The sequence below is a fragment of the Pezoporus occidentalis genome, unplaced genomic scaffold, assembly GCF_034315485.1.
Source record: "Pezoporus occidentalis ecotype Australia unplaced genomic scaffold, CSIRO_AGI_Poc_V1 ctg3, whole genome shotgun sequence".
Lineage (NCBI taxonomy): Eukaryota > Metazoa > Chordata > Aves > Psittaciformes > Psittacidae > Pezoporus > Pezoporus occidentalis.
In genome coordinates, this window is record NW_026914940.1 from 7,395,704 (window position 1) to 7,423,626 (window position 27,923).

The window sequence follows — 27,923 nt, forward strand, 5'->3', positions numbered from 1 at the left end:
AATGCTGGAGCTTGCAGAGCTGAAGGCAGAGGTGGTTTTAATTCTTTGGCAAAGAATGTGCTCAGTTTGGACCTCATATGGTCAAACTTTGGAGAGGAAACAGCCCTTTTTCCACCCAGCAATGCAGTGACAGAAGTGTCATTTCTGGGACATCTCCAATAGTGACCTATAGTCTGGTCTGAAGCAGTACAGCCTTTGCGACCCTGTTGTGGCTCCAAAAATCACATCCAGAATCTCCCTTTCCATCTGTTGTCCCTCCTGGTGTGTGAAAGAGGAGAAGGACTGCTCAGATCATAAATCCCTCTGGGAATGGAGTGAGAACAGCTAGAGTAGGTGGCAAATCTGCTTCTCTATGAGTCTGGAAGGGCTCTTGGGTGTCTTGGCATCTCTTCAGGAGATACCAGGAAAATTCCCCCATCTGGAGGAGGAGGAGGACCTCCCATGAAAACACCCAGCAGTCTGTAAGGCTTTGTCTTTATTTTAATTATTATTAATTTTTATTATTATTTAGCAAGAAAAAATGGCTCCATCAGACCCTTTGTATCTTCCCAAGGTGTAGCTATGCCAACACTCAGCCCTGCAGGCAGGTTTTTACTCAAAAGCAGCTCTAGGAGGAGGGGGGATGTTTCTAGTGTATTGTGGCAGAAATCCCAGGGCACCAAGGGTGCAGGGCACACAAAAGCTGGCTCTTCCCATCCTCCTTGCAGCCAAGGAGCTGAAAGGGCACAGGGCTGTCAATCACATCCCTTCAGGATTTGGGTCCGAGCCTGCACCGGGGTGCTGGTACACACGCTGAAGCGGAGGTGGGGGGCAGCTTTCAGATCCGACAGCACTGCTACCGGGGGAACCACAGCCAGGGCTGGGGGAGAAGCAGCATCTCCTTTAAGAGCCCTGTGCCAAACGCTGCTACAAGCAGGGCTGGGGTTGTTGCGTCCTTTCCCCGGTACCCGAATCCCCCTCCTCAGCGGGCGGAGGCTCCGGTTCGGCTCGGTTCGGTTCGGCTCGGCTCAGAGGGGGGGGGGGGGGGGGGGGGGTGGGGGGGGGGAAGGAAGGGGCTCGGGCATCGGGCTGGTAAATAAACTCCGCGATGATTTCCCTGCCTTGCGCCGGCCCAGGTGCCCGCCGCGCTCCTGCCTCCCCGCTGCCGCCGGCGAGGATGACCTGACGGGGATGTGATCGCAGCCCCCATCCCACCTTTTCTTTTCGCCCCCTCCCTCTCTCTCTCTATATATATATACATACGTGTGTGTATATATATAAATACATAAAGAAATCGTTTTTTGGGGGGAGGGGCGGGGAGCTCGGATCATGGCCCTGGGGCTCCCGGGGCTTGCGCCGCCGATCTGCAGCTCGCCTCCGGGGCCCGGCGGTGACCATGGGGCTGAAGGCACGGCGCGGCGCGGCGGGCGGTAGCGCTGCCGGCGGGGCGGCGGCGGCGGCGGGGCGGCGGGCGGCGGCGGCGGCGGCGGCGGCGGGCGGCGGTGGCGACCCCGAGCAAGGCTCGCTGGCCCTGGGCACCGGTGCGGACCGCGACGGGACGCTGCTGCTGGAGGGCGGCGGGAAGGAGGAGGGCGGCAAGCGGAGCCCGCCGGGGCTGGGGCTGCTGGCGAAGACCCCCTTGAGCCGCCCGGTGAAGCGGAACCACGCCAAGTATCGCCGCATCCAAACTTTGATCTACGACGCCCTGGAACGGCCCCGAGGCTGGGCGCTGCTCTATCACGCCTTCGTGTGAGTACGCGGGCGCGCTGCGGGGCGCGGAGCGGGGCTGCCCCGGGGACACCGTTTTGCTTTATCATTCTCGGTGTAAAGCGCTCCGGGGAGCTCGGTGCAGCCCTGGGGGGCGGCAGGTGTCTGGGGATGGGGGGTGCTGCTGAGCGGCGGTATTCCTGCATTTATTTACTGTCGGGGGTTCCCCAAACGAGCATCTTCTCTTCAGTCGGTGTCTCGCTAGTGTGCGTACACCACCACAGGAGAGCCCCTGTGCTTTAGCCCCTAGAAAAGGGATGGATGCCAGAAAGATCAAGCTCCGAGCAGTTTTAAGGCTCGGAGTGCTTAAGGGGAACACTGCCGGCTTCAGTTCAGCCCGGAGCACGGCGTGCGGTTAAACTCGCTGTCAGAAACCCCGAGGGAATCCGTTCCTGCAATAAGGTGTCAGGTGGAAAGCGTCGGGTTTTGGTCCAGTAAACCATCGCCCTGCGGTGGGTGAAACCCGAGCGTTGCAGCACTGCCAAGCAGAGAGTTAAACTGACCACACGTGAGCAGAGGTGAAACAAACTCCTTTGGTGGCCCAGGGGTGACAAGTCAAGCTAATGATCACTGGGTTTTGTTCCTAAAAATTCTGATCCCTTGAGTTTTCATGCGGAATATAGAACATATAAATCTGCTTACAGCGTAGGATGGAGTTGGCAGAGTCCTATTAAAATAAAGGTGGGTTTTAGTGTTGTGAATTGTGTTTGAAAACCCAAGGGGTTAGCATTGATCACGGTATTACTGTTTTTCTTTACTGCTGTAGCGTGTGCAGCGCGATAGAGGACTTGAGCAGTGATTTCTGAAACTGGTTGGCTTGCCACAGAGAAGCGAAGTGCTGTAGGCTGCATGGGCTGTGAGCCTGGAGCTGGGTCTGGGGAAGTCCTGATCACTGGTGTAGTCTTTGCACTTACAAATAAACACCTTGAATACAGGGCTGTGATTTTACCTTCAGGCAAGCTCCTTGTTGGTGTTGGCAGGGATTTAGCCCTGGGCAAACAGTGACAGGCAGCGCTCATTACTGAGCCTCTGCTGTGTATCACTCACTTGTTTCTGCTCCCTTATTCTCAGTGTTTTCATAAAGTGCATCTTGGGACATGGGTGCCTGCTTTCCAGCTTCATTTCTGTGGAAATATGGACACTTTGTCAGTTCTTTTGCCGGGGGAAAACTTATGCAGGCAGGGAGTGACAGCGTTGGGCTGTGTTTTGCTGGGAAGACTTTGGTCAGGAGCTTGCTCTTCACTGTGCTCAGTATTGCATAATGCTGCCTCTTATCGGGGAGATCCATGTCTGGGCAGAGGGGCACCTCCTTCTTCTTGCCTTGGTCAGCCCCCCTCCTACATACTGTACAAGTGAGGGTTTAGCACCTTGAGCAGTTGGCATCTTGCTATAGCAGCTGGGTCAAATCCATGCCCAGGCTTATGGGATATAATCAATAGAACAGAGGGTGAGTATAGAGAAGATCAGACAAGCAAAGAGATTCGCATTTATTTGCAATGGTCTAAGAATTTCCAAGTTACAACATTCATTTTAGGTAGCTCTCTAGGTGTGTGTTTAGCCTGGAGATCCTTATGCAACATGGATCATAGAATAGGGAAAAAATTCTGTGTTTTGAAGGTTTCATCCTTCTTAGGAGAGGATGTGATGCTCTGTGTGGCCAACTTCTCTTTGGTGACTACTCAGTCCTGCAAAACTGGGGTGTGAGTCTGACCTGCTCTCTCAGGAGTTAATAAGAGTCTTGTTAAGATAATCAGTGCCAAATTCAACATTAATGAAAAAAGACACCTTTAAGAGTCCTTATCCTTGAAAGCAGTAAAATGCACATGTCCAGGTGTATCAGCCCACAAATGATAGCCTGTATTTTCCCAGGACGTCCAAGTCTGCTGTTGGCTGCTTTGTGTCTCTGCTCAGTCTCAGCTTCTGGTGAACTCAGGCGAAGTTGAGGCTTCTCACCTCACTCTAGGATCAAACCTTACTAAAGAATTCTGCTGAAAGTGATGGAAGAGTGTGCTGAGATCTGGCTGACAGGCTTCAGAGCTTGTTCCTGAGACTGGAGAACAATGACCTGCTCGGGAGCAGGAGCAGTGCTGTGGGGATGCAGCACCTAAGCTGATACCCAGAGTCTTTGTTCTTGCTTTCAAATGAATTGCCTTTTAGCTTTATTCCTTCTGAAAAGGATTCTCTCTTGTGTTGGAGGTGCTGCCATGACACTGTATAGTGCCATCCCAGCAGTCCCCGAGTGCCTCTTTTTGCACTAGAACAGTTTACACTTTCCCTTGGGTAGGTGAGAGCTTGCCAGCCTTTCCGTATAATCTACAGATTTGATGCTGGTTTAATTTTGAAGAGAAGTCCCATTTATCTTGATGTCATTATCTTAATGACGTGTTACACTTTGTCTTCTGAGTAACTTTGCAATAAATACCATGCAACCAAAATTAAGAGTAAGAAGGATGTTCTCACGCAAGCAAGCCACAGAGAATAGACAGCTGATGGATGGATCACGGATGGATGTGGTGAATTCCTTACGGATCCAAGCATTCAGAGGTATTTAATGAAGAGATGATGCAAAGGACTCCAGTGCTGTGTATATCCCAGGATTCAGGAGGTGGGAAGCTGCTGATGAAAGAGGATTATGACTTTCAGGACGCACCGAGGGTGTTGTTTTCAGGCAGGAAAGGGCTTTGCAAAGGTCTTTGCAAAAGCTTTGCCTGCTAGAACTTTGAATAGGGTGGTGCAGATGGGATCGTGTTAAATTGTACAGCAGTGCCCATATGGCTGCAAAGGGTCATGATCCTTTGTGTATCTCACGGTTACAATGTGCACATAAATAAGGTTTGATGCAGTGCCTGTGTAAACACTCTTTTTAGGTTAGTTGGGGTTAGATCTACTGAAATGATTTAATCTGTTGAGATAATTGAATGATGATGCATAAACATGATCAGGCCCTACCTAGCCCTAGGGACAAAGGTGCAGGGAAGAAAGGGGCAAATTCCTGATGTGAATTTGAGTGTTCAGCTCTCACTGGCAGTGATTTATGGAAAGCAGCACCAGATATTTTCCTTGCAGTTCTTCCCTGTTCTACACAAGTGAGCATGTCCAAGCCTATCCTTATAGCAAAGAGGAAGGTAATTTGGTCCTAAAGAAGCTGACTTTGTTTCCTTCACCATCTGAAAACACGTATTCTTTGTCAGCTCTGCTAGACAGGAGATCTACATAACACCCATGCAGCTCTCTTCTGCTAGAACACCAGAGTTCACTCTTGGCAATATGGCAATATCTTAGTGGTGTAGTTGGTAAGAGAAAATTGATTTTCCCATGAAGAAATCTCTCCTCTGTAAAGGCAAACAACATTTTCAGTAAAAAATATTAAAAATAATTAAAAAAGTGTGGTTTAAACCCTGTGGTGTTTGGCTTGGAAATGACTCTTGGGGGTTGCAGGTCAGGCTACAGTCTAACCCTGCTCTTTCCATAGTTCATCTCTCTGCAGGTACAACTGCTGTTCCCATGCTGTACTGTATTTTCCTTCATGTTGAGCTGCACAATATACTGCAGGAAACCCCTGCAGCTGTGCCTCGTGGGATGTGTACTTTGGCCAGGGAGACTGATTCGAGCTCTGTTCACCTCCACCAGCCGTCCAAATGCTTTATTTATGCACAGAGGCAGAAGTGAATCGAATGAAGAATTGCAAACAAGCATGATCTTGTTTTTCTGTTTCATTTTTAATTGTAAGCACAAAATATTTGGTGGATAATGGAGAGAGTCCAGAAAGAGAATAAAATACAGATCATCAATTTGTGGAAAATTTTTAGTCTCAGAAAAGAGCGATGCTGAAAGAGACGTAGCTAGGAGATATTCTTATTTTCATACCATCCTCTGAGACAACTGCAGTCTTTACTTTCAGGGAAAAATAAGGCTAGGAAAAGACTTGGGATTAAATTGTCCTTTTTTTTGGGAAAGTCTGCAATATTGGCTGCGCTCTGCTGGTGTAGATCACCAGAGCATATGTGCTCCTGAGGGAGCAAAACCATGGGGAGCACTTGAAAACCCTTCCGTATTTGCCATGCAATCTTCTTTCTATACTGCTTAATACCTGGAATAAAAAGAGAAGGCAGAGTCATGCGATCCATCAGATTGTGAGCATTTCTGGGAAGCACCTCTTGCATGACTGATCGTAGGTGTGTTGTTTGAAGAAGAGATTGCAGTGGGACTTGGGAGCAGGTTGAACGTCTGGGGACTTACTGTTGTTTTCCTCTTTGCCCTTTGGGAGATGCTCCATAAGGTGTGCTGATACACCAGTCTGTGTCAGCCATCTGGGGTGAGATAGGAACAGGTTTTGGGTAAAAAGGGTAAATGCAAATCCTTCCTTGGCCTTTTTGGCATGGACTTGTCTCTAAGTGAGTCCCAGGAGCAGCAGAGCAAGCCTGGTCCATTAGCAAGTGCCCTTTGCTTATGTGTTCACCAATGCGGGCTCTGTTTTAATTATTTATGCTAATTCATCATAATGCAGGGATAAATATTCTGCAGTATACTTTGTAAAAAATAATGAAGTCTTAGTCATTGGAGACCTCACCACACACCTCTGCTGCTGCATCTCTGCCGAGGCTTGTGGAGTCCGCCCTGGGTTCGTGTGTGGTTTAGTGAGATACAGTGTATAGGATCAGCCTTCATTGCAGGCTGGGGTCACGGGCTGCTGGGGTGTGCTGGTAGGAATGAGAAAAGGCAGCAGAGCCTGGGCAAGCCGCAGGCTGTGTAACATCAGTGGCTTGGGATCCTGGGTTGTAGCTTCACAATCAATTCAGCAGCTTAGAGGTGCCCAGCACTTGTTTAGGCAGCCAAACTACCTCTGAAATCACAGACCAGGCCCTTTGGTGGGGATAGGAGTGTTTTCACCTACAGCCTCATATCTCCTTGCTAGGGCATCTGTCCTGACAGAGAGACCCACTCCCAGCATGGGTACCCATGTTTGGGTTGGTCAGCCCATGCTCGGTGTTGCCATGGTTACCCTGCTAACTTGCCGAATTTTGGTGCTGCTCACTCAGGAGCTGCAGGAGCAGGGCTGCTGGTACCATAGGCTCAATAGCCCCCAAACCCCTTGAGATGGGGGTCCCTGAGCACCTCTCTGCAAGCTCAATCCCCTTCACACCATGTGATGCAGCCTCATGTGAATGGTCATCGAGATCCATTGTGGCTGGTGATGCACAAGAGAGGGTGGATGTGTGAGCAAGCATTGGTGCAACCAGTGGCATCATCAGCTGGGCTTTCAATGGCATCAGCTCAGCCTAGGAATAAGCCCCTCAGAAAGAAGTCACAGCCCCCCTGTAATTTGTATTGTACTGAACAGCTCCAGATGTCATTGTTTTGGTGAGCAGTGATACAGCAAAGCTCCTCCAGCAGCCAGGAAATCGTGTTTTTCTTCTCTGTTGAGAAACTTGGTAGTGAAGAACAGCACCATCTCAGTGCTACCCCTGTGGTCCTTGAGGCACTGTCAGCAGTAAAGCCTAGACTTACTGCAGTATATTCAGCACTGCAGATGGGTGCCTGGAGTCTGATTGGGTCTAAAAGCTATCTCCGTTCCTTGTGCCTCTCTTTGCTTCTTACAGCAACTGTCAGATCATTTTGGGGCACAGCAGGGTCTGGGTACCTCTGCGTGGAGAGACCACATGGGTTTTATTTCTTTGCTTTAATCTGAGATGGAATTTAGGGCAATGTTTTAAAAATTAGCAGGGAGACACTTTCCAAACCCATTTTGCTCATTTTGGTGCAGAATGTAGAAACATTCAAAACAAACTTGATGGCAAAAATAGTAACCAAAGGCTGTGCATATTGAAAAAATGTGGATTAAAAATCCTTACATAGATGTAGCATCAGTTATAGATGTATCACTGTGTGTGTGAGTGTGTGCAAGTGATCATGAAGGTACCCTGGCAGTTACTACTCCTAAACATCACCCCAGAAGTAGCCCCCGTAGCTACTCCCCTGGCATCTTTCTGTTCTTTCTTTGGGACTCCCTATCTCCAAATATCATTTGATTAAATCCTCTTTATTTATATACAAACCTGTGTGTATATGTAAAGCACAAATATGTACTTTGTGGTCAGTAAAAAATCATATCCTGCATTCAGAGGCATGTGCAAGGTCAGGTGATGGCATGAATGTTCAAGGACAAGGTCTGAAATTGGGTAAATTGGATCTTATTTAATAGCTGTGATAAACTTTCCAAACAAAAACCAGTCAAGTGTGTGTTAAGATCATTTATATCTTATTTAAAAACTTAATAGATTGGTGACCGTAGACATAGCCAGGCAGCTTGATGGTTGGATACTATCATGATTAGCCTTGCATGGTATAAACAAATGATAATGTGTATTCTGGTATTTAATAATGCTATATTCCCTTCTTGTATTTAATGTACTATATTCCCTCCTTGTATTTAATGTACTATATTCCCTCCTTGTATTTAATAGTGCTATATTCCCTTCTTGTGAGTGGAACTTTACAGAAGGAATGGAGCCATGGAGACATTGCATCTGCTATTGCTTCTGGCAGATCCTGTATTAAATGGGATAACTTAAATATTAATAGCTTTACAAGAAGTATGGTCCACAAGAACCATTAAGTATACGCTGCCTTCTGTCCTAGGATGATAGGTGGGAGACGTAGCATTTTCTGGGAGAGAAGCATGCCCAGGGATATTTAGTTTCATGGTAACCTACTTTAGAAAAGAGCACTCTGGGAGAACTTCCAGGCTGGAAATCTGTAAATTGCCTTCCCCAGCCTTCAGCAAGCAAACAGCTTAAGAGCATGTTTAATTTGGAACAAGCCAGAGGTTCCACTGATGTCAGGAGGAAATTATCCAAGGTGATGTTGGGGTCATCCAAAGCACAAGAGATAATTGAGATTTGATGGAAAGCAGCACTAGGTATCATCATCTTCCTCTGCACAACCAGCTTGCTGCTCTGCTTGGGCCTGGTGAGATCCTCCTAAGCTACAGGTCTCCATAGGATCTGCCTCAGGCCTTCATCCCTTTTGTACCTTAATAGCTGCCTTTGGTTATGGTCACCAGGATAACAACTTGCCCTCCTTAGAGGTGCTGCCTTTTGCTCGTTTGTGTAGGTTTTAAAAAGCATAGAATCATAGAATCATAGAATTGTTAGGGTTGGAAAGGACCTTAAGATCATCTATTTCCAACCCCCCTGCCATGCCCAGGGACACCTCACACTAAACCATATCACCCAAGGCTCTGTCCAACCTGGCCTTGAACACTGCCAAGGATGGAGCATTCACAACCTCCCTGGGCAACCCATTCCAGTGCCTCACCACCTTAACACAGGAAAGAATTTCCTTCTTATATCCAACCTAAACTTCCCCTGTTTAAGTTTTAACCTGTTACCCCTTGTCCTGTCACCACAGTCCCTAATGAAGAGTCCCTCCCCAGCATCCCTATAGGCCCCCTTCAGATACTGGAAGGCTGCTATGAGGTCTCCATGCAGCCTTCTCTTCTCCAGGCTGAACAGCCCCAACTTCCTCAGCCTGTCTTCATACAGGAGGTGCTCCAGTCCCCTGATCATCCTCGTGGCCCTTCTCTGGACTTGTTCCAACAGTTCCATGTCCTTTTTCTGTTGAGGACACCAGAACTGCACACAATACTCCAGGTGAGGTCTCACAAGATGAACTGGAGTTGCCTATCTCCAACACTGCTAAATCTCAGTTTGGAGAGATGCTGAGACCCTGATATGAGGCACCCAGTGTCTCTTGAGGTGGCATGTGCTCTCACACCCTTTCCCTACGTGCATTAATATTGCCCAAGTCTTTTCTACTTTGTTTTTTCTAGCTTGCTGGTACACTGTGGTAGAGCATTACAGGTCCATTAGCAGCAGCAGTGGAGGAATCCTAATCCTGCCTGGGCTGGCTGTTGTCTTTTGCTTCCTTTAACTTTACAGACTTGATTTCATTTTATGGATACTTGAATCTCACGTGTCCTCCCTGGTTTCAGAGCTGCTGCTGAGAGCTGTGTTGCAGGTGCGTTCTGCATTCCTTTGCCAATCCGTATTAGTTTGTGATAGTCATGTTGGCTCTTCGGCAGTGTTTTCTCTTTAAATCTCAGATGCTTTTCTTATTTATTTTCTTCTGTCCCCACTGGTGTTTTGATCACCTTCCAGCCTGGTACTTCATTGTTTTATTACATTCAATTAAATTCTTTTTATAGCTCATTAAGGAAGCACTTCACAAGACCAGAACTAAGAAAATCCATTCAGCATTTCACTAAATAACAACTTCCCCCCTTCCTTGTTAACTTGATGCCATTTGTTATGGCTTTATTTATAGCTCTGAAACCAGTTTTTAATTTCATGTAGTTTCTCCTGGTCATCTGGATTAGTACTAGAACTAAGATGCTATGAGACATTGCACCTATGTCAAATCAGAAATATTTCCTCATTCCTTTTTGTTCAAAATCGATTGTTGGGCTCTGTTTATTTAACTCAGTGATAAGCATTTAACTGTTATCTTCCCATCTCAGTTATTTCATGCTTGTGACATGGTGTGCCTCTCCTATAACAAAATAATGCAATGTTCGCAATGCCATCCACTGCTAGAGTAGAGCTAAGGCAGTGCTGAAAGCTTAAATGCCCTGATCCATCCAAGTGGTAGTTCTTATATATTTTATGGGAGCTATTACATTTGGGTTACACCTAACATCAGGTGAACAACAGAGATGTTAATCCTAAGCCACAAGATGCTTTACAAGGCATTCCCACTGACTGCAAGTACAGAGTCTGCAATTTTCTAGTTTCAGTGGGGATGGAGCAGAAGCAAGTACAGCTGCTGAGGGACTGATAGTGAAATCCCCAAAGCGCATGGTGGGGAGCTGCCCACCAGGCTCTCAGCGGGGCAGCATCAGCTCTGCTTATCTTTGCTCCCGTCGTGCCTCTCCGTGCACTGATCAGGGTGCTTATGAGGAGGGATTACACCCTGAGGAGGGAAAGTCAAGAGCAGCTGATTGAAATTGCAGGGGAATTAATTTAGGAAGGTAATTACATGAACTGGAATTTGCTCTTCTACCTTTGCTAACACCGCTTCTCCTGTGAGACGTGCTGGAAGAATTTCAGTGCACACAACCAGCTGAGGCTCCCAGAGCTGACCTCAGACACCGTCTGCACAGTGGCACCAGATGCATTGGGCCTCAGCTCAGAACCAGTCTTCTACTGCAGCTACAGCAGCAGCTTTTCTCATGCCAAGAGTAGTCATTAACTATGTCTAGACTAATTGGCAAAGTCATGCTGGGGATGTTCCCAAGCAGTGACACGTGCTGGCCAAAAACATCTCTGGATGACCTGTGCTGTGGTTTTAGTCTGAGACAACTAAATGACTGGGCACGGATCAAGTGCTGCCACAGACCTGGGACTGCTCCCAGTAGGAGACTGTGTGTGGCTTCCTGCTTTGGAGGCAAGTGAGGTCAGTGACATGGACACTGGTCATGCCAGCTGGCCTCATGGACAGACAGCAGGACTGAGCATCTTTGGGTTACCACAGTAGACATGATTATTATATGTGAGATCTTACCGCCTTGATGTCTATGCAAAAAGCTCCTTTGCTTTGGAATAAGACCCTTCGCTTAAAGACCCAAGAAATCCTGCCCCACTGAAATTATACAGGTTTCACCCTATGTGTATGTCCAATAACACATTTTATTTTTACATCCTTGCCTTTGTGATGATGGAACTTTGCCAAGGCCTTTTGCATTTCAACATTCCTTGTGCTGATCAAACTCCTATGGTGGTTCAAATACTTCACCCTGACACCTTTTGTATATTAAAACAAAAATGATCTTTTTTGGTGGCACTAATCCAGGAGGAAGAGCCCTCTGACCATTCCCAAACTTCTGATTTGTGTAAAACACTAAAGAAGATATTGCTAGTCGCACTGGTGCCGATATTTGGACATTTCTCCCGATTGTGTCTCACTCCTTATTGTAGATGTTGCTCCACGACCTTGTCAGGTTCTGGGTGCAATGACACTATGCAGGGGTGGTGAGATAGATCTGGCAGATGCGTGATCGTGGCAGTTTCTGCTCTCAGAATATGGCGTTATCACATAGTACATTCCCAAATACATTACTCTCTTCAGTGCTAAACTACTTCAAACAACTTTATTTCCCTGCTTTTTCTCAGGGGCTGAGAGGCAGTCTCTCAGCAGTCATAATGGGACCTATCCATCTAGTGCCTTATCTGAGGTAGTTGCCTGGACTCCTTTTGTAACTGCTGAAGAAAAATAGGAAATAGAACTTTCTGGAGTGCAATTAATCTTATTCCAAAGATGATTCTAAAATAGGAGAGATTAATCATCTCTTGCAGTGCCTCAGACTTTCCACAAAGGAGACCTCAGGTGACTAACTTGAATTGAGGTATTTACATCAAAAACATCTGAGGGATGGGAAACTTTTTGCCTGACCTGAGAGGCAGGACACAAAGCCACATTAAGATCACTAAATTTAGATATGTTCATGTACGGTTCTGTGTGTGTAATAGGTATTTAAGTTCTCTTTATAGTCAGTCAAGATTTAGTCAATACGGTCAATAGATTTTATGGTGCAATTCATCCAGCCAGATGTAGGGGTCTGCTTTAGATGGAGATAAATCATAGCTTCAGCTCCACTGAGCAACTCTCCGTTGTCTATAGCAGGAGCTGAGGTGACCTGATCTTCGGTAAGTGACTGCAGTAAAAGCCACTTTCAGACAGATGAGTCCTACTTTTAAAGGCAAAAGGAATATGACTCATTATTACATAGGCTTTTATTAATATTAGGCTAAACATAAAACTCTAATTCTCTTTCCTCAAGACCTATACATATGTGGTTACTTATTATCCCAGGCCATGACAGGACTACAGTCATCCCTGACATTATGCCAAAGAAAAACGTGATGGTGTAGGTGATGTCCTTAGTTTCATCATCCTACTTACACTGCTGATTGCAGCAGCTTTAAGACCTTTCAGTTGTTGGGAGTCTTAACTTTGCCTTTCCACCTTCCCTTTGTTCTTTGGTTTGCTATGGGGTCTATCTCCCTGAGCCCTCCCATAAATTTGCTCTTGATTTATAATCATAGCTGCAGTTGATCTTGAGGTTATGCTCAAACCAAGACTGCACCAGCTCTTGTACTAAGCTTCAAACTCAAGAGCTGTGATAAACTGTTTTCCCTCCATCTTCTTGTGACCACCTGGGACTTACCTGGGCAGAGGTGTAACTCTGATGGGAGCTGGCCAGAAGCAGTTCTCCTCCTTCCTATTCCTGAATTTCTGTCCATTTGCTTTGCTCCTCTTGTCTCTTTCACCCCAAATTGGCCCCCAAATCGGCCCCCAGATCAATGAACAGGCAACATTGCTTTCTAGAAGGTGCCATTTTAGGACCAGAAAACATTTTCAGTGGCTTGGACACTGTCTTTTTGAAGCCTGTAGCAAATGCTGAAGGTCAATTTGAATGTCGTGTGATGAAGGAGGGTGATTGTGAGGGTCGTTCATAGGCTTTTTTCTGTGCTATAGTTTTCTCTATAAAGTTTTATAGATATGTAAGCACCATTCAGTATTTTAGAGGGCATACTCACTTTCATACACCAGCTGAATCAGTAAATTAGCATAATTGAACCTAATGCTGAAATCATCAGAGAACGGTACAAAATCTGGATGCATGAAAACACCCTGACATAAGGAAGCGCTTTTGGGTGGTGGTGTATTCCTTTAACAGCTGCTGGTTTGTGTTTTGCTTATTTTTGCACAAATACTGAGCCAGCAACCTCTTTTAGTCATGTCAGTACAAATGTAGAGTAAATCTATTAGAGTCAGAACAACAACTGGATTTGGCTGCTGCACCATAAGCTTGTTCTGGACCCTCTACAAAATCTCATTTTTTACTGATATTCTGCTAGTGCCAAGGGCAATGTCCTGCACCTCTGGTGAGGTACTTCCCTGCAACAACAAATGTGCCCTCCCAGTAAGGTAAGACAGCTTGAGGAATGGAGTAAATAGGAGAGATGCAGAACCCCTGGCAAGATAACAAGTGAACACCAACCTGTCCCATAGTTGCCAGCACTCACACCACGGTGTTCAGGGCTTGTTTCCTTCGCAGTGGGAGCTGGCTTCATTGTAAGCATGGAGTCATTCCCTCCCTCTCTGCTCCCCGAAATGGAGACAGGATTTTTCCTCCCTCATAAATGCAGTTATGTAATTAACAATTACAATTATTTAGTTAACAAATACAGTGCAGCTGGAGAAGGTAAGAAAGCAAAGCACTATCTTTATGTCCCTTTCTTGGTGTAGGTCGAGTCTGATGTTGAGGCTGTAGGAAGACCTGACAGTTGCAACCATAAAACCGTTTAGTTTGTATGGTTTTAGAAGTCTGCAGTCCAGTCCACAGAGCAAGACTAACTTCAAAGTCAAATGAGGTTGCTCAGGGCTGTATCCAATTAAGATCTGTGCATGTCCAAGATATGAACTACTTTGTATTGTGAGTAGTGATAGATTTGGTTGCATTTTATGGAATACGTTTTGTGCATTTCTCATAATGGGCAGACTTCTAGGCCCAGGGTCATGGAGTCTTCCTTTCTCCCTACCGCATTCAATCCTGAATGTATATGGACAGAAGTGAGATGTAATATCTGGACTGAGATGGTGGCCAGGTCAGCCCTCTGTGTATGAAACACCTTGATATATATTAAGTTGCTTGCCTCAAGGCTGGCTAGCACCAGCATTGTCTATGGAGTGCTGACACTGGGAAATGCTAGGGATAATCTTTGGTTAATCAGTAGAGTTCATTGAAAATATTTAACCCTTCTCAATGGCTATTCAATTTTTTTACTGATATTGTTGTAATTCAAAATTTCCACACTTTTTTCAGCTTCAGAAGAATTATTCAGTTTCCAGCAACTTATACCTGCTTTACATCTCCTCCTGACTTTCCCATCTCTTTCTTCGTGTCCCCTCCTCACTCAGTCCCATCTTTTCTTCTTCCTTTGGTGACATTCATGACCTCCCTAATGAAGCACAGCACCAGTCATTGATGCTTTTCATGTGACCCCTCAGCCTTTGTTTTGTGCTTTATGTGACAACAACAGTAGAGTTCTTTCTGACTTCAGTTGGCCTATAGCAGGTTGATGGAGCTGACATGACAATTTGTTTCTTACCCAGACATACCTATGTTTACCTTTTGGTCTTTTCTATCTCTTTTTCGACACTGAGTTCCACCTATGTCAAGGTTAAAATTGTGCCTCTAATTCCCTCAGAGTAGGGACTCAATAGGAATTACTTTCTCCGTGTGGAGCGAGGTGCAGGAGTTATCTCTGAATCACCTTGTGTATCATTACCGTCAGTGTTTCCTTTTTCGGTCACACAGCTCCCTGATATTGAATCCAGCATCCAGGGGTAAGGTGCTCCTGCTGGACCAGTTTATGACTTTAGGCACAGCCCAAAATTAGAGTCCCTTCACAAACAGCATCACTGTAGGAGAAGTTCTTAGGGTTGCTGTGATTCAGACCCACACACTTCTGAGTCACTGATCCTGATCACTTTGCTCTAGGGGTGATGGTGCTGTTAGGGAAAAAGTGATTTATTGGTGACCTGTGTAGGTAACAGATTTCTTGAGGTGACTCAGCTATTCTCTTTGGAAAGAGAGAACATGAAGTGGAGGTGGACACCCATCTCTCTTCCCAGAAAGGGTACAGACTGTCACTTGAGTTTGTCCACATTCCTGGTCTCAGTGGTAGGAGGAAGATTAGCCACATACAAGTTAACCCAAGATCTGTCTGATACTTCATACACAGCCTGAATCACATCTGCAACTGTTGTTCCCAGAGTTGAGGTAATAGTACAAGGTCCTGGTTTGCTGCTCCATTTGCTACCAGTGCTGGTAACCAAGAAAAATCAAGATGGGAGCTCCTGGGGTAACAATAAATGGACAGCAACTTTCTCTAGTGAGTTATAGACAGGACTGAATGCTTTGTCTTGCTGCCTGAATCACCACATTCCCCAGCAGATGGGATGAGAACACAAGATTGCTCCCATGCACCAAAGCAGGGCATAACCACCTTCAAAGCAATATTTTCCTGGAGACCATAGGAAAGCTCTTCTGTTATAGAGTACTATCTTACAGTTTTCTGGAAAGAGCACTCTAAAGAAAACATTACTGGGATGAGTAAAGAAAAGAGATTTTGGGCAGATGGAAATGTGTCAGTGCTCATCTTCATTGGCGGTGCTTGTTTTCACTCATTCTACCAAGAGTTAATTTCCAAGCAAGCTGAAATAGATAATGTGTTCATAATCATTAATCTGAGTGCTCCATCAGTGTTTGTTCCAGGCTACAAGGACTAAGAGTTTCTGTTATAGTAGAGGGCTTTTTAATTGCGTAAATGATGATATAGCAACGGTTGGAAGATGATTCGAGATAAATTCATTTATAGATATAGATGATGATAAGGTCTAATAGGGGAGGACATATCTGCTGGAAGAATTTGCACAAGAAATCATTGATTTTCAACTTTTTAAACCAAACTTGGAGAATTTTCCAAGACACAACCATAGCCTGTAGCTTAGCCACAAAATATGGGCTTACATCAATAATTCTGGGTATTTTGGACTTTGAGTTATAATCACTAATTTGTTGGGTTTTGGGGGTGGTTTTTTGTTTAAATTTAGCAACAGATAAGCAAACAAGCTATGAAGTAACTCAGGAAAAGAGATCCACTCATTTCTTAAGTGGATTATTAATATTGCAATGTAACATAGTGTAAGTAGCAGCAGTAATAGTAATTGGGCTGGGATTCTTGGAACTAAATCTAAGTGTGTTCCCTGTAAATGTCTAAATGTGGCTGAGTCGTTTCAATCTCCTCAGTTTCCTGAACAGACCACTACTACAGGAGTACTGGTGATTGTTCAACTCATCCTGAATGATGACAGTAATAATTCACATCCTGGTTACCAGAGATGATACCAAATAAATAGGTATTCCTTGATTATAACAGAAACTTCAATATATAGCTGAGATGGAGGCACCTACATTATAAACATTAACTTTTAAGTGAGATGAACCTTACCCTAATCACTCTGTTGAAGGCCTTGCTGGGATAATAACTTTACAAAGTACTCTGGACAAGAGGTTAAAACAGAGACATCCTTTTTTGTCCTTAAGATGACTGTAAAATGAAAATCTTACAGTCTTAAGTCTGGATCACCTTTCTCAGAGCAGGTAAATAGATAAACCAAGATCACCAGATTTCTGCAGTGTTGGATTTTGATACAGTCTTGTACCTAAGTCTTGTTGTGATGCCTCTTAGGTTCGCCTCATGTTCCTGTGGGTCTCTGTTGATGTCCCCCAGGCTCCACATGCATGCAGAAATGAAAGCTTGTCTAGCATAGCAAGACTGAGATCAGAAGTTGTTGCTGGTTGCCAGAATGTGGGGGTCCCTTCCCTTCCCTTCCCTTCCCTTCCCTTCCCTTCCCTTCCCTTCCCTTCCCTTCCCTTCCCTTCCCTTCCCTTCCCTTCCCTTCCCTTCCCTTCCCTTCCCTTCCCTTCCCTTCCCTTCCCTTCCCTTCCCTTCCCTTCCCTTCCCTTCCCTTCCCTTCCCTTCCCTTCCCTTCCCTTCCCTTCCCTTCCCTTCCCTTCCCTTCCCTTCCCTTCCCTCCCCTCCCCTCCCCTTCCCTTTTTTTTTTATTGGAAAGGGCTCGAGGTCAGTGTTATCCCATCCAGAGCACAAACACATAGCTCTATCTCTGAGTTATTTAACAAAGTAATTACAATATGGTCATGCCTTCAGAGCTGTCATCGCTGTTGAAGAGTGGGATGTAATCTTTAGGTGTCCATGCAGTCTTTTCGCCACTGATCCTGTAAGGAGAACAGATGGACCTGTCTGGTTTATGCCTTGTCCAGAGGGAAAGAAGAATGGTTTTCAGCCCACTTGGTTAAAATAAGAAAGGCAGGGTGGGAATAAGCAATGAAGCCAGTGATTTTTTACACTGAGGTAAGAGCAGCAATGGTGCAGGGAAGAAGTCAGCAGCTGTGAACACAGTTCCAGTGATGATGACAAATGGCAGCGGAGCTGGAGAAGGAGGCAAGGGAGATGTTACAAATAAAGCTGCAAACAGGAGGAGGAGTAACTGTGCTGTGAGAGGTAAAACAGAAGAAGGAGGAGAATTAAGGCTATTCTTGTAGATGAACATGTTAGGAGCTATTTAATGAAGGTGCTCTGTGCATAGAGAAAACAACTTAATTGCCCTCCTGGTGCTTTGGTGCCTGTTTCAGGCAAGTTGCCTGTTTAGCTCTAATTGCAAAATGTCTTCAGTGAAAGGTGTTGCTGTTTGGCTGCATGGCAGACCCTTTGGCAGGCCCAAGACCTGGTCAGCAGTGAGGTGTCTTGGACAGGCAGTGGTGGGAAATAGCTGTTTGTTGCTTGAGCTGTTCCCTCTCTGTGGGCAGCCAGGGGACTGTGATTTCTGAGGTGTATCCATCTCTGTACAGGTCATAGTTGTCATCGTCACTTGGCAGCACAGAGCTAGGAGTTACATGTTGGCACCCAAACAGCAGGAGAGTTAAACTTCATCTGTTATTTTAGTGCAGAGCGCAGCCTTCAGAGCTGAAACCCAAGAACAGTGTGCTGTGTGGCAATATGGGGCTCATCCTGAACCTCCTTTTTGCCCCTGCATGCTCATGGTTTAGCTGCAAAACCTGAGGAAGGTCTAAAAAGTAGAGACCAAAGGAGTAGAATATTCAAGGCATGTTAAATGTAACTTCAACAGGGGGAAAAGAAGGATAGCTTTATCTACTCTTGAGCTATAAAAAGACATGCCAATGAGACACAAGGCGGGTTACACTTCTGCTGAAACACCCTTAGGAATAGTCTCCCTGTTACCTCAAATAACAACCACTCAGGAGTATCTATAAAGAGAAAACAAGTTTGGAGCTTCAACCCTTGTCCCAGAAGTAAGCCAGTGCTGGTTCTTAGGCTTCACTGGTGTAACCACTTCTGCCACCATTCCTGCATGGGAAACCAGCCTCATGCCATATCAGGCCTGAATATGTCCTGCTGCAGACATTGCTGGTTGAAATGACTACCTCTGAGAGGGTTTTCTGTATCAATCAGATTGCGGTTCTTCAGGCTGGCAGCACATAGTCAGGTTTTACAGATTTTCTTTGTAATAATGAAGCAAAAATTGCATTTTTTTTTAATGGCAGCTGTGTTTGCCCTGATATATCCTGACTGCACCAGCTGGGCATTAAGAGAAACCACAAAACCACAGTACCATAAGCGTTTGCAGCACTGTGAAAGGCACATAAGTGGGGTGATGATTTTAGCCTATCTCTCTGTTCTCATGGCCTTACTTCTCTTCAATAAGTTTCTTTACTACTGTGACTCATGTACTGCCGTGCCCTGCAATGTGGTATCAAGGCCTGTTGTAATTCTCTGTTTATGGTTTCATATCATCTAGAAGACATTCCCTGCAGGCTGGTGGGTTGGTTTGGTTTTTAAGTTAAGGCATAGGAAACTCACTGGCCTTTTTCTGAGTGAGCAGATCCAGCATCGGGCTTTTAGTTGGAGATTATTCTTCATGCCATGACACCCTTTTTGAGCCCCCAAATAATCTTCAGTGGAGGCAAGGAAATTATTAGCAGTGCGCAGTCATGTAGTAAGCTGAAATGAATGGTAGGTGAATGTGATGGCAAAGGTTACGTCCGACGTAGCTATGAATGTGTTTGAGATAGCAAAGTACCACATAGTCACCACAGCTCAAATTCCTATTTGGAATGTGCCTTTTCACCAACCCAGAAATTGTTTATAATGTATTTATGCAAACTAGAAATACCTTCAGGGACAAGCGGAGGTGAAAGTTCTTTGGGCTACGCATCCTTGTACCTCCCATAGTACTGCAGACTACTTCCAGCACCTTTAGGTCCCATCACATTGCTTCCATAGAACTTCCAACCTTGTCCTGAGAAGGTGGTGAGACACAGACACAAATGACCTCCTCAGTGTGATGCAGTCCACTCTGACCAGCTGTGCCTCTTGTGCTGTGCACTGCTCATACATAGAAAAGAGGATCCTTGCCCCAAGGTGTGTCCATGTTTGTACGTAACAAGACATAGAAAATGGCTACTATTACCAGCAGGGGCAGGTATAATTTAACAAGAAAACAGTTATGATTCCTGTAATAATCAGTAGTCTCAGTGCTCCAGTATTATTAGTGTTCTGCATGCATGGCACGGAAACAAGCCTCTGGAAGGAGCATAGTTCTGTATTTGCTGATTCTCACAGACTGCTCCTTCTTTGCTCAGGGGACAGACAGTGAAAAGGAGCGTGAAAAGAGTGGACCAGTAAGTAAAGTTGTTATCCAGGGGTAGCAACGGTTCAATATTAGCAACTGTTCTCCAAGAACTGGCGTTTCAACACTTCATGGTGAGTTCTGGGAAGACACTGGGAATGAAAGGTCAGGGATCACTGGAGAGACCGTTTCCTCTAAGCAGTCTTTACACAAAAGCCATCCCCAAAGCTGACATCCTCACTGGCAGCGTTATGCCACAGATTAAGTGACTTTCTTAGGGTGCCTCTGCTGTGTCACTGTTCCTGAGATGGGGGACTCCAAGCTCCGGAATGCCTTATAGGTATTCAACACAAACTGTTGCTGACAAACTAATGAAAGGCTGCCATGTTTCAGGGCTGCTAATTCATTTTCATTTATATCAGTTCAGCTCACCAGGGATGAAGGAGCTACTGACTTTGGGACTTGGTGACTATGTGGAGTAAAGAAAGTGATGGCATTCATTCAAGAACATCTATGGTTTTATGGCTGGTGGCTCATACATGGTCATGCCACTGTCTGTACTCCTATGCAGCTGGCTGCTCATACACAGCATGTGGTGGGGTGGAGTATTTGCATCCTGTTTGCCAGAGACAGATGGGTTTGTGTTTCTGATGGGTCTGGAGGTACCATCCATCTTCATTCTCAGCTGTATCTTGCTCAGTCACATATAAGCTCCAGGTAGATTAGGCAGATTTGTTTAATTCACTTAACCTGAACTCTGCTGTTCCCTCCTGTTTCCCTGGGCCTGCTGACACTGGAGGACTGGAGAATTTAAGAAATGCAGCCTGTGTGCATCCTCTGCCCCTACCTGTGCTTTATCTCATCTCTGCCCTTCTTGGATTGAATGTGGAGGATTTAGGGAGGTGGTTGAGAATGGAGAATTGTATATCACATTTTCTTCCTCTTCTGGGCCACTGTGAGCTGGTGAGCAAAAGCATTTCATGGCAGCTGCTGCTGCTGCATCTTGGGAGATGTGTGGAGTAAATCCCATGCAGAGATCTCAAGGTGGATTGTGATCCTACTTATGACAAGTGCTCATCTCACATTTGTTGCTTATATTGCTGATTTACGCAGATAGGCTGCGGTTGGCTTGCTTTCTGTCAGCTCTGGAAAGCAAAGCCTGTTTTCATAAGTCTGGATCCTGTATGTGGAGGTGCTGTATGCAGGCGATGTGGGCAGCACTGACACAGGTCTTGGATTTCACCTTCCTGTCTAGCTCTTGCAGGCAGCAATCAGCATCTCCTCAGCAAGCAGGTCTTGTTGTGAGGTATCTGTTTCAAGTGGGAAGGAAAGCTACAGTGAGGAGAGATGGGCCAGAAGGGCTGGAGAAAGAAAGAAGAATTGTAATTCAATGGCCAGAACTTGGTACAGTGGGATGACACTGGGAACTGGGAGTCAATATGGAATAACAAACCGGTCTTTGCCCCAAACACCGTATAGTTTCAGTGTAATAGAGAAGAATTAACAAGTGGATCCAGAGGAAGAAAGGTACAACCAGAACCATTGGCAGTATTCCCAATTTGCCCTCACTATAAACTCTTAATAATGCTGAATACACCACAGGAATGGCTAATTTGAAGAAAGGCTATTAGAAAAGTCAGCGAGATAGCTTCCTGCATCATGGCATCTTACAGCTTATGCCAGTGCTACTAATGCATTTGGGGTGTGTGCAATGAAAGGTTTGATATGTGACCAATAAGGGCTGCCACAGATGTGGGAGAAGCTGCTATTCCCATCAGGGGGCAAGAGAAAGCACAGGAGTTGCCATGACTCAGGTACATTTATCAGTCAAAATGGTCTCCTAGCACTTGTGCCATGCTCTGGCATCAGCACTGAAGCCCAGAACGTAATGGTTAAGCTTTCTTAAGGACAACATGCTTTGCTTTGCAAAATGTGGTGGAGTGCTTCTAGTGGGACACCTTTGCTCAGTGCCTGCTTCTCAGTCTGAGCTGCAAAACAGGCGATCCTGGATGAACTTTGAAGGTTCTGAAGAGCTGCTTCAGTGGTGTGCAAATTAGCACTTTCTGCTCTAAGATGTTGGATATAAGGAAGAAGTATGGATATAAGGAAGAAGTTCTTCACTGTAAGGGTGGTGAGGCACTGGAATGGGTTGCCCAGGGAAGTTGTGAATGCTCCATCCCTGTCAGTGTTCAAGGCCAGGTTGGACAGAGCCTTGGGTGAGATGGTGTCCCTGGGAATGGCAGGGGGGTTGGAAATGGATGATCTTAAGGTCCTTTCCAACCCTAGCTATTCTATGATTCTATGTTTGCTGTGTCTCAGGAAGAAAAACGATGAGCCCCAGAACCTCCCTCTGTTCAGCTGCAGATGGTTGTTCAGAAGGATCCTTGTCTAGTGTGCTAACGCATTAGAGGTTATCACTGACAACATGAATGGAGAAAGAGAAATGAGTTAGCAGCTCTAACAGCACTCTGAAGGGCTCCCAGAAGAAACAGTGGCATTTCCAGTATCATGAGCTGAGCTGGAAATTGGTTGGATCTTCTGGTGAAGATGAAATGAACTAAGACATAAACTTGCTGCAGAGAGGTTGGTAGTGCATAAGTGCCCAGAACATGCTTTTGGCAAAGCCATGAGACCTTCTGCCTATCGGCACCTTTCAGCGTTGTGCTCTTTGGCTCTGTAGTCTGACCCAGGGAGGAGCAGAGGTTGGAAATCAGAAGTGTGCAGCTAAGTTTAGAAATGCCTATATGACACACCAGTGCTCACTGGTCTATTTAAATCTCTGGCTAGAAAACTGCTGGTTGTGGCGGAATGAATAGAGAGAGCTTATTCTGGAGACATCAGCTGAAAAACATTAAAAGTGAGCTGGATAAAATGTCTTTTGGATTTCCATTATTTTTTGTAGTCAGATATTAAAAGGCCCAAACAACTCCCTTCAAAAATTAACCCCAAAGAACTTCCAAGGTAGAGGAAGCTTTTATGCCACACTTCTGACTTTGCAACTGAAGAGGTACCAGGAGAAGCTGTCCAATGTATCTACATACAGATTTAGCTTGGAAGTATAACCATTTTAAATGTCACCATTGATTTCACAAATGACTCTACTGGTGTTGAACAATGTGGCTGGGTAACACACAGATTATAAACAAGAAAAATCTGGGTTTTTTTTTTCCTCCATTTTGGTGTGTTAAGGCAGTGTCATTAAAGAGCCATTAACCTCCGCTACTAAACATGATGTAGGTAAAAGTTTCCAGGCCTATAGTCAATGCTAGTATCTCACCATGGACAGTAACTATCAAACTTACTTCCTGGTGTGTAATACACATGTATAGACGCCATCACTGATAGGAACAGTGACTCCTTGAGCTCACGGACCTGCAAGGCACAGATTCAGTCTTTGACATCTCAGAAGGGAGAAGTGTTTCCAGGTTGTCACCTCCCCTTATACACTTCTTTTAATAACCTCTAGCTATGCATATGGCTGCATTATGCTCACTTATGGGGCCCTTTTCTGGCTGTGGTGGGTGCAGGAGCCAAGGTGGGGTCATGGTCCCACTGAGCAGTCCACGTCCATGGAGCATCTTGCTGTGACTCCTGTGCCTTCAGTCCTACCTGCTGTGGGCACGTGATGCAACCCAGGATAGTGCTTCCTCATAAGCTTCTTGTGTTTGACAGGATGGTTAATTTAATGATATTGTTGCCATGGCATGAAGAGCTGAATGGGTGGTTATGTGAATGGTGAGGATTTGCTAGCTCTTTCCACTGTAGCTGATGTAAGCCTCCAATGCAAAGAATGTTTTACCCAGAATTTTTATTTCCTGCTTAAACTCTAGTGCTTTTTCAAGCATAAAATTTTCTATATGTTGATTATTTTTTTTCTGGATACAATGTTTTCTTGGCCAGGAGGTATTTTGTTTGCAGGGGGGAGTCTTTGCCTGTTTTTTTTAGACAGAATAAACCCTTTGATATGTGAGCACTTAAATTCAGTGTAAGGTAGAATATTGTTAACAAAAGAGGTTGATAATCCAAATTTGCTAGACTACCTGGGGAGCAGCAGTGAGTGAAAGATGTGGTTATCAGAGAGAGGGAGAGGACAGCATGTAATGGAGCACACATCTTTCACTGTTGTGAACTGAGTGATTACTAGGCAGGTAGAGGCTGGAAACAATTGGCTGTAATTGGTCTGCTGGGATTTTAATAAAACCTTTAAAGCAATTAAAATGCTTTTATTGAAAACAGATTTGGGCGTCTTTTCTAAGGAGGTCTTAACTGCAACTGCTGTTTTAAATGTTAATTATGGTTTTGTGAAATGTCTTCTCACAGCAAGTGCTACCAGTGTGGTGTGCTCTGCAGTCAGGACTGGATGCTGTGGCACAGACCTAGGGTAGTAAGCCCTGTGCCTGTGAGATTGCCGCCCTTTGGAGTGCGTGGTTCCTCTGTGGTTCCTTCTTGCCCATGCCCATGCCCATGCCCATATTCTTCTTGAAATTTGGACAGCTTAGGGATGTGTAAACCCTTCCTTGGGGTATCTACAACATGTAGATATGCAAGGGATCTGTGTGTATGCTGTGTCATGTGAGGGAGGACTATTTATAGGCAGCAAAGCTGAAAAGTCAGGTATTGAAAATAAGCAGATTATATAAACATCAGTCAAATCTTCCAGTTTTCCTCTTGGTTATAAAGCAGACTTTGTTAAAATAGAAAAGCACAGTCTTTAACATATATCTATATTCTGTCAGTACTGCCTGTATCTTAGTGTTTGGAGAAAGCACAGGGGTCCTTCTACAGAAATCTGTTTCATAGCTGCTGTTGTTAGCACCAATTTAGGAGTTAAAATTTGCAAAGCCATTTCCAAACAAGTCTTTCTTTTATATGTGCTTCTAACCAGGAAAAAAAATAAATCCCTTTAGACCTATAGTGTCTCTATTTTATCACCATTAGGAAACACACTTTGAAAGAAATTTCAACACGTTTGTCTATTGAATTTTGAGTTACAGATGACCTGGGTATCTTTTAAGCAGTGTGTCTTAGTGGTGCTGACTCCCAGTTTCAGTACAGATCCCAAAATACTTGCAGTCCTACCAAAGAAGTCTTTTTGTGATAATTATAGCAGCTTTTTACATATATGTTAATCTTCTTTATTCATTCTTTTTGCCTTTGGAAGGTTTACGTTACCAAGCAGTCACAGAGATGAATGTGTATATATATAAGCTTTCCAAGACTCAAACTTTGATATGGATATTTCCAGCTCTCTCAAATGTGGGTTTTTTCCTTTAAACTTTCATGATAAAGAAATCACGATCTTCTAATTTCTCCTAGGGACTCAGCTCTGGTTTTGCCTGTGGAGAGCCACTGGTATTGTATCTTTCCAGAAGAGCAAAAATGCAGGGTTTTGAAACATAACAGGTTCATAGCCTAAAAAAATTGGTGTGGGTGAGATTATGAGGGCAGAAGGAGAAAGAGCTGCTGTAGCTAAGTGGAAAAAGTGACAAGTCTATTCAATAGGTACTCCGTGAGACAATATCCCATTTACTTGTGTGATATTACAGGAACACATGGCAAACATCCTTGTGAATGGGGATTGCATTGGGATGCACGTTGTACAGCCACGGGGTAAAATTGGATCCTTTCCTCATGTGCTGAGAAAGCTCTGCCTTCATTTGGACATCAGGAGAGACTTCATAGCTCTTGGCAAGCTAATGACAAAAATGTTGAGATGAAGGAGGTTTTAATTTGTCCCTCTGAAAAGAAGCAGCCAGCAATGTAAGAATCCAGAACAGGAAGAAAATCTTTGCAGGGACTGAGTTCTGTCCTCTTCTATCTCAGGCGGGAACATGATGTGATCTTCTCCTTAAATGAATAAAGTCTTTGTGAAAGCTAATTAGAGGCTGTCCTTACTGGACTCAGAACAGGACTGCAGTGCGGTACTGGACTGGCACTACTTTTGAATGATGAGCTCAGGTGTCAGTAGCAGCTGAGAATGGAGCTCTACAGGGGCTGTGAAAGAGGCTGAGAAGGAAACAAAAAGGCTGAAATGCTCAGCAAATTAACCTGAACTGAGGTCCTTGCTTCTTGAGGCAGGCAGTTCCCAAGAGCGATCAGTGCACAGAGAGCCTGGGCACATCTGCACATCACTGCCGGGTACATGGATCCCGTTGGTTTGCTCCCACGGCTGCTATTTGAAGGCTATTCAAGGCTTTTGCTATTTTAGTGGCTCAAAACCTTTCAATTCCATATCTATATTTATGCACAGCCTGTGTATATTCATCTCTGTCTTTTGCCAATGCTGGTTTTCAGTTCAAACAGCTCTTCTGCTTCTCCCATTCCTCACTTTCCCAGCATAATTAAAAAGAGCTGTCATCCTCTATCTTAACAGCTTACTGAAAAGATAACGTTTGTGAATCTAAGAGGAAAAGACCCAAAACCCAACCTTGTGACTTCTTTTTGGATGTCTTTGCAATTTTTGCCACCTTGTTCTGTGATAAATGAGCCAAAAGTTAACTCAGATGGACTCTTACTGTCTTGTGATTTATTGACATCAGTGTTTTTAAGTCCTTAATCAAGACCAGGCTTCTAATTTTTCTAGGCACTGCATAAGAACACAGCGTGAGGACTCTGATTCCACCTGCTCAGTTTATGATTATGATAAATGAGGATGACAAGAGAAATATGGGGCACGAGTGACTTTTTGTTAATGGATGTACTTGTTCCTCTTAAAGGTTTCTTGAAAATAGTTGAATTTGAGGTTTTTTTTTTTCTCCTTATGATTTATTATAGGAAAAGTAATATAGGCCGGAAGAGTGCCTAAAAATGTACAGATTGCTTTTTTTTGTTATCTTATACCTCAGAATATTGGAAATGTCAAAGCTAATCTTGCTTGATTGGAGGAGGCTCTGGCATTCCAGCCCAGCTGCTGGAAACTCCTGAGATCTCCATGTAGCTCTGTTACCTGAGTTCTGGGAAGCAGAGCCAGTGGCATTAAAGAGTCCCTCGCTGGCACTGTCACAAAGACACCTCACCTGCACGTCCAGTAAAGCCTACACATCTTGGTTCACCTGCTTTACAAAAGCAGGCTACAGTATTTGTTACCTACCAGTCCCTTGAGGTGGTGTCAGTGAGTTTGCCTCTCTGATTAGCAGTCCCTTATGAACTCCTTTTGAATTCCCACTATTTCCCCTGTGTATTCTCATAATTTGCCTTAGGAATGCCTCCAAACTGTTTGAAGAAGCTCCAGGCATAATTCTGATATTACTTTTTGTTTAATCAATTTCTTTTAACATCTCCTCTTTAGATACTTCTAACCTTGATTTTCACTTTTCCATATTCCTTCAGAACAGATTAGTATTTCCTCTAAGTGATAACCTTAGTGGGACAAATTCACTTCTTTTTAAATCTAAATTCGCATCTGAAGGATTCAATGTGTGGGGTTATTCAGTGGAGGTAAGCCCCAGCTTTAGGAAGGGATCAAACAGATAATCTTTGTACAGATGTCAGATTCATAGCCTTCCTTTACCATAAACTGCAGAATTAATCCCAGACATGGCAAAGGAGTGACTGAGGTTCACCAGTGATTCATGGCCAGAGCAATCCATGCTTGTAACTGTGCTGCTTTGACAGTAGAGATGAAGTTGCTCCATGTTTGTGACAAGGCTGGGCACTGACTTTGCGGCATTAATTTCAGATGGTGGAAATGCATTAATTACAGCCTCCTCCTTGATTTCTTCTTGTTCTTGTCACAAGGTAGTTGCAGAGGTGGGGAAAATGCATAAATTATTTTGCAGGAGTGCTGAAGACTCCCATCAAAGATTGAACAAGAGAAGTGCGACAGGTGATGAGAGCAATGCACAAAGGGGAAGCATCTGATGCTGCCACGTACAGCTTTT

At 44.8% G+C, this 27,923-nt stretch overlaps 1 protein-coding gene across 2 annotated transcripts in view; it reads left to right on the forward strand.

Annotated features, from left to right (window-relative positions):
* The first annotated feature begins 1,038 nt into the window (after positions 1-1,038).
* KCNQ3 (potassium voltage-gated channel subfamily Q member 3) overlaps positions 1,039-27,923 on the forward strand; it is a 194,170-nt gene continuing 167,285 nt past the window's right edge. For both annotated transcript variants that reach the window (XM_062627016.1, XM_062627017.1), the window contains exon 1: positions 1,039-1,728. In XM_062627016.1, coding sequence (XP_062483000.1) covers positions 1,376-1,728 — 353 coding nt within the window. In that variant the 5' untranslated portion in view covers positions 1,039-1,375. The remainder of the gene's footprint in view (positions 1,729-27,923) is intronic.